This window comes from Danio rerio, chromosome 19 (assembly GCF_052040795.2).
Source record: "Danio rerio strain M-AB ecotype USA chromosome 19, GRCz13ab, whole genome shotgun sequence".
In the NCBI taxonomy this organism is placed as follows: domain Eukaryota; kingdom Metazoa; phylum Chordata; class Actinopteri; order Cypriniformes; family Danionidae; genus Danio; species Danio rerio.
This window is the reverse complement of record NC_141039.2, coordinates 37,148,824-37,155,489: the sequence shown is the minus strand read 5'-3', so window position 1 is coordinate 37,155,489 and position 6,666 is coordinate 37,148,824. Positions and strand designations below refer to the sequence as shown.

The 6,666-nt window shown below is 33.0% G+C and overlaps 1 protein-coding gene across 4 annotated transcripts; it reads right to left on the bottom strand.

The window, feature by feature from the left end:
• Positions 1-1,582: 1,582 nt before the first annotated feature.
• Positions 1,583-5,505, bottom strand: zgc:91910. 4 transcript variants are annotated; one of them, XM_087294350.1, is made up of 5 exons: positions 5,391-5,479; positions 4,972-4,999; positions 4,746-4,888; positions 2,276-2,406; positions 1,583-2,155 (listed from the first exon to the last, which is right to left on the bottom strand). In XM_087294350.1, exons 3-4 carry the CDS (start codon positions 4,878-4,880, stop codon positions 2,311-2,313), a joined length of 231 nt encoding a protein of 76 aa, XP_087150476.1. In that variant the 5' UTR covers positions 4,881-4,888; positions 4,972-4,999; positions 5,391-5,479; the 3' UTR covers positions 1,583-2,155; positions 2,276-2,310. The 4 variants fall into 4 exon arrangements, with proteins under 4 accessions (XP_087150476.1, XP_087150475.1, NP_001003731.1 ...); XM_087294349.1 differs by having other exon boundaries at positions 5,437-5,479; NM_001003731.2 differs by lacking the exon at positions 4,972-4,999 and having other exon boundaries at positions 5,437-5,505.
• Between the last annotated feature and the right edge of the window lie 1,161 nt (positions 5,506-6,666).

The following is a 6,666-nucleotide window of genomic DNA, read 5'->3' as shown; positions in this document are numbered from 1 at the left end:
ATAAGCACGTGATCCTCTCAAAATTTGTTTATAAATAAACTTCATTTATAGTTGCTGTTTTTTTACTGTTGGAAAGTGGTAAAATTCTTATTGTTGATCCATGGCATTGCAAAAAAAAAAAAAAAAAAAAAAAAAAAAAAAAGCTTTCTATATGAAGTATAGTAAGGGTGTGTGAGAGAGACTTTTGTGCACTTATTTTAATATGTCTGAGAAAATCAAAATAGGTAGCTCTGGGGTCCATTCTTTGTACCTCAATTAAAATAAAACGATTTCTCAGATCCTGGACTCAGATTAAAATGCCTGGATGAACCTATAATATAGTAGCCTAAGGCTATTCAAGTTTCTTAAGCTGCGTAAGGAATAACTGGCAGTTTCAAGTAATTTTGCATTAAAAAAAATCAATAAAAGTGTCAGCAACTTATTCAAAGCATCAAATCATCATCATATTAGTCGTCAAAACACGTGCATGACTGCATAAATTATTATTCATAAAAAACAAAAAACAAAAAAAAACTGCTGAATATTGTTCATGTCCATTATCAAATATTATGCAGTTGTATCTAAAAGAGAACCACCCTGTGAAGGTTCTTGTACTTTTATTTCAGAGTGCAGACTGTATTCATATATATATATATATTTATTTATTTTACTTTTATTTCTTTAATATTGTACTATTTTCCCAAGTGCGTATAACAGGGTTCATACACATTTTTACTACTAAAATTCCATGACTTTTCCATGAGTTTTTTTTTATATATATTTTTTTAGATTTTTTTTTTAATTTAGATTCAGTTTATATTTATATCTATGTAAAATTGATTTAGATTATGCTTACACCGCACTAATAATGCGAGTATGTATTTGGTCAAGGACAGAAAAGTAGTAAAAACAACTAACCTATATAGGTTACTTATCTGTTTTACATGAATTTTCCGAAATTGTGGATTTTTCTGATTTTTCAAAACATTTCCAGGCCTGGAAAATGCCATGTCAAAATTCCATGACCTTTCCAGGTTTTCCATGACCATATGAACCCTAATATAACTACTACTGTAAGGAAATTTCAGCATTTAGTACATGCTGTCAGTATTACCTTTTCTTGAAATGCCCAGATCTAATCCTGTTTATGTGAAATAAGCCTGCTCCCGAGCAGGTTTGAGCTGCCTGACCTGTTGCTATGACAACAACTCTTGAATAAATTTTTAAAAACGAAACGATCCTGGATCATGTCAAATCATCAATAACCAAATCCAGCTAGCTTGATTAATCTACATACAAAGAACTGAGCTCTCAGAACACAGTTAACATAGAAAGTGTATTTAAATGCACACACACTATAATCTCCTGTATTACTCCATATTAAAGCAAGAATATTTTTGCGCAGGCCTATCTAAAAGGCTGCCAACTGATGATCAACAGTAAAAATGACTCATTTGACCTCTTTCCAACAAGAAAACAATCAATAATGTACGAATATATCCTGTCATGGCTAAACCTCTGACGTATGGCCTATAAGCTAAACCTAAAAATTGGTTTCCGCTCAAACAAAAATAATGTTATTATATCAACAATGACACACACATTTGGACCACTATATGCATATACATTTATTGAAAACGTTAGAAAACAAAGTAACAAAAGCATATTTGTGGGTCCCGACTCATTATACTGAATGCTAGAACAGGTGCAAATTTTTGCATTTGTGATCATTTTAAGCATGTCAATCAATGCATCTCAATCCCAATCCTAGTCAATGCATAATCGTAATACACAGTGGTGCACCTTTCTATTTTGGTTCACAGTTAAAAGATCAGGGCACGTACATTTTTATGGATTGCAGCACCTAATATTATTTTAAAATATAATCTTACTTTACAGGGATGAAGCGCCACAGGGTATTGGAAAAGTGGTGAATAAATATGGCGAGATACAGAACATGGCAATGAGACTGTCAATTCACCGCACACTTGAAAAGATGGAAGCTATATGCACATATAAAAATATCAACAAAAAAGAAAGAAAAGAAAAGAAAAAAGTGTGCTGGTGTGCTCGAGTTCACCCCAAGATCTCCTTTGTAATGGCATCCACGTGGTCCATGTTTGTGAAATACATCAAGTCAGTCAGCTGAGTCGAATAACATTTCTTTCTCCAGGGTCTGAAAAAGGGGGACAATCATTCATAAGTTCAATCCCAGCGTTAGAGTTGCGCAATTTATTTACAGTACTTTTAGGTTTGATTCTCAATTACATCATAGAAACATTTGTATTAGACTCACCTCTGCGTTAGGTCTATGTTGGTTTCTTACATCCTTTAGGCTTGAACATCTGCCAGCTCAGCAGGCATGGGGGACTTTGGGTGTTTACTTTCAAAATGCTGTTTAAATGTCTTGGGGTCTGGCATCTGTGTCTATACAATATATATATATATATATAAAAAAACATTTCTCAGCAAGCATGCACAGAGACGATTGGGAACAGCTACTTTTCTTCATTAGTACAAGAAAACGCTGAAAATATGGTTCTTGGTGATTTATAAAAAGTCATGGCCATCAGAAATTTGACAATCTAAAAAGCACATACAGGTCAGGGTTGTCAAAAGTTGAGTTCACTATCAATCGGTACTGTAATTTTTTAAACGTCCATGTCCTACTAACATTTAACTGCTGCGCTTGCTCATTTCTGGTGAGAGCATGATCATAATGGCCAATCAGCATTGCTTAAATGCGCTCAACAGTGCTCAAATGATAGTGGAAAATTAACATTTTTAGAAATTCAATACAGATTGGTAGCGAACTATACTTTTGACAACCCTGATACAGGTAAATATAAATTAAAATATGTGACTCATGGTGAAATACTGCAATCTTTATTAGTGAAAGTAACTTTCAATGTTACATTAATAAGCCCTGTTATCAACAAAGTAGAGTTGTTAAATGTATTGACTATGGTACCAACTGGAACTAAAATAAAATAATAATATATTAAAAAAGTCAATTTCCTGCTAACATTTTCAGCTGATCAATCTATGAGCTAACAAATGAATGATCCACTGATGGGTCAACGCAGCTGTGAAATGGCCCAGTGTCTCTGTGTTTAAACTTGCCAGATTACTGAGATCAATGGCCAATCAGCTGTTTATGAACGTGCTCAACAGCACTCAAATATTTGCATGAATTGGACGTTTTTACAATTCCAGTACCTATTAGTACAGAGGACAATATTTTTTAAAATCTACAACACCTAGGCAGATATCCCTGAGCATGTTCATGCCAGCCAACAATGAAGTATGAGAGGGCAATAACTCTTGCGCTGATGCTGTTGGTTTACAATCGCATACACGAGTTGTATTTTAAATAAACGCATATCATGGATGTTTATATAAAAAAGTTTGTCAAGATTAAAGGGTTAACCAAAACTGAAAATTCAGTTTTTAATCACTCACCCTCATGTTGTTTCCAATCCCCTGCAATGTTTTGTTCATCACAACACAATTAAGATACTTTAGATTAAATCTAAGAGCTCCCTCATCCTCCATCGACAACAATGGTCCCAAGACATTCAAAGTCCAGAAAAAGAACCAAAAACTGTCAAAATATTTCATGTGACTTCAGTGGTTCAGCGGTAATCATGTGTGCCGAACAAAATAACTTTGTTATCTTATGTCTTCCACATCAAATCAGGGTGCGTGTTTAATATACAATGCTTACATTTGCAATACAACACTAGCGAGTTGCGCTGCTGACTCTAATGTCAATGTCATATTGCCCATAGTTAACCTGATGAGCAAGAGAAGGTATAGGTGGACAAAGTCATATTTACAGTTTTAAGACGGACAAGTGTTTTAGAGCTTCATATGATTACAGTTGAACCACTGAAGTCACATAAAATGTTTTGGATTCTTCTTCTGGACTTTTAACATCTCGGTACCATTGCAGTCTACAGAAGAGGAAGAAAAAGCTATTAGATTTCACCTAAAATATCTTAATTTGTGTTCCTAATATTCACAAAGGTCTCAGGGAATTGCTACAACATGATTAATTGAGTGATTAATAATTTTCATTTCTGGGTAAACTAGCCCCTTAATAATTTTACAAATCCTCAGTTTCTTGCAGTTCTCATTATCAGACATGAATCAGGGTTTCTACAGGTTTCATCAAGTCAAATAAGACTTTTTAAGACCATAATAATGAATGAAGTTTCAGACTTGCACAAGGCTAACACTAAAGATTTTTTCAATAGCTAGGTTAAACCTTAAAAAAAAAAAAACCTTAAAAACAAGTGTTATTGTAAGGAAATAATTAATCCAATGTTTACTTAAGTAAATAGAATTGATAAATAAACTTTTCTTCAAACCTTTATTGAAATATGTTGTTAGTGATTGGATGGCTATTGGCCCAATTGGGTATAGCTTTAAATGGACATTAAAAGTTAAGACCAATATAAAATGATTTAAGACCTACGACATCACAATATTTCAGTAGATTTAAGACTTTTTAAGGCCTAAAAATCTTTTTTTTGTAATTTAAGATCCTGCAGATACCCTGACATATGTTTCGTCAAGGGCCATGTTAATTCTGTTTTGCCCACACAGGCTTTTTTCATACTGGTAGCCATTGACATGCCTGCTCTAAATCACCAAGGATAACGGTTACAGCTCAAAATCATATGTTCTTTTGGTGAATTTGTGTTCTTTCACCTGCATTCTGTGTAACCATGTCCACAATGTAGGTCATATAAATGTCTCACCCTGCACACAGGACATGTGTGGACCAGCGCTGCTTTGGCTGCAGTCTTCTGATCGGCTCCTTGAGCTTTCTTCTTCTCGGCTGCCTTTTTTGCATTCTTCTGTTGGGACTGGATCTTCTGCTGCCCACGAGCCATGGCCTTCTCTGAAACAAATAGACATTTACTGATTTGGTTTATAGAAATATATAACCCTTACAGTGTCAGTCATGTTTGTCTTTTTGCTTACATGAAAAGAAAGTGAATAATGGCTGAGACTGAGGAGTGGTTTGAAAAAATATGAACATATGAAAATGACGGATATTTACATTGTGTGGAATATTGCCAAGAGTAAGTATCAGATTCACAGCCAAATGCTAAATTAAGCCAGAAAAATGCGTATTTTTATTATTAGGCTTTACTAATAAATAAAAAAATGTAAAGTAAGAGTTTAGAAATGTAAAAAATAGCTAATATTGTCCACTTTCAAGAAGGAGAATCCCAAATTAAAACCCAAAAATCACACTCAGGAGAGCGTGAAGATCACATTAGCCGGTAGCTTATCCGCCTTCTTTAAACTCTTCTAACCAGTGTAGTTAAACAGACACACGTAAAAGAAATAGAAGCAACACTGCCTACACGAGCCTTTATAAACATCTAAAAACGTACATTTATGGAGAAATATCGAATATTGATCAGTTTTTAGAGACAATACCTCGGCGTCAAGACACGATAGGAAGTACCGCTAAACTGTTACTGACGCGATTCTACAGCTTCCGTTCCGTCAGAAGTGTTTGCATAATAAAGGTTTTCCTCGACAATTCAAACTGTAAAACTTTTTGTTAGATTGTGTGTTTTTTTTATTAACAATGCTTGAACAGTAACAGAATAGGCATTACAACTTTTTAGAATGAAACAAAAGTCTGAGATAACAATCAATTTGCATACATTCACATTCTTTCCATCCTCATTAATAATACAACATAAATAAATAAATTAAATGAATTAACAAAAATTAACAAATAAAATAAATGCTAAAGAAAATTAAGTAGCAGAGGAGTTAAAGTTTTCAAAATATGAAACCAAAATCCTCTAATGATGATTATAAATATCTTGCTTTTTGGCTTTTCATCTCTCTTAATGTCTTCAAATTTATCACAAATTCTTCTTTAAACACCACTAGTCTTGGGGGAATTTAGAAAAATTGACATTTATGAATATAGAATTTTAATAATAACATCAAATTATTCAATATATAAGATATCTTTATATCCTTAAGTATTAGGCCAAACTTAATAATTTACCATGAGAAGACAAGTCTTATAGATATTTTCTGTTGTATCCAAACTGCTTCGTCCAAAAAATCTTTGTACCTCATTACATTGGAAAAACAAGTGTTCAGTTGTTTCAATATCTAAATTACAAAACTGGCATACATTTGAGTCACCAATATTGAATCAAACTGTAAAACAAATGATGATTTGAATAGATATATAATTACTATACTAGGTTTTTTACGTTATAACATTTCTAGAGTATAAAGTTAATCTTTACAGGTTAAAATTTATTCACGAACATAAACAATAAAATGAGCCTAAATACATACTAGGCTGATTCCAGCGTTATGGATGCGACATTTACAGAAAAAAAAACATATACTAGGAGAATGTATATGTTGCCAGTAAATTGAAATATCTGTTTATATTTCTCTTACACTCTTAACCATGGAGTTCAGGCATCAAAACATATCTGTCTCCACATCGTCACCTTGGAATTATAAGGTTCTATCTACGTTCTGAATGATTTTGGGAAAATGAGCTTCAAAGTTTTTGCATTCCATAGCAAACAGTATGTGTGTAACATTTGTTTTTTTAAATAAAAAGGCTTAAAATGTAAACAACAACAAAAAAACATCCCATAATGTAAATAAGTTGTCATTTGATAA

Excerpts from the sequence above, each read along its gene's own strand:
- zgc:91910 (NM_001003731.2), bottom strand. The coding sequence starts at position 4,880 with ATGGCTCGTGGGCAGCAGAAGATCCAGTCCCAACAGAAGAATGCAAAA. Across the intron at positions 2,407-4,745 it reads ACACATGTCCTGTGTGCAGG|ACACAGATGCCAGACCCCAA; the intron begins GTGAGACATTTA and ends TATATTGTATAG.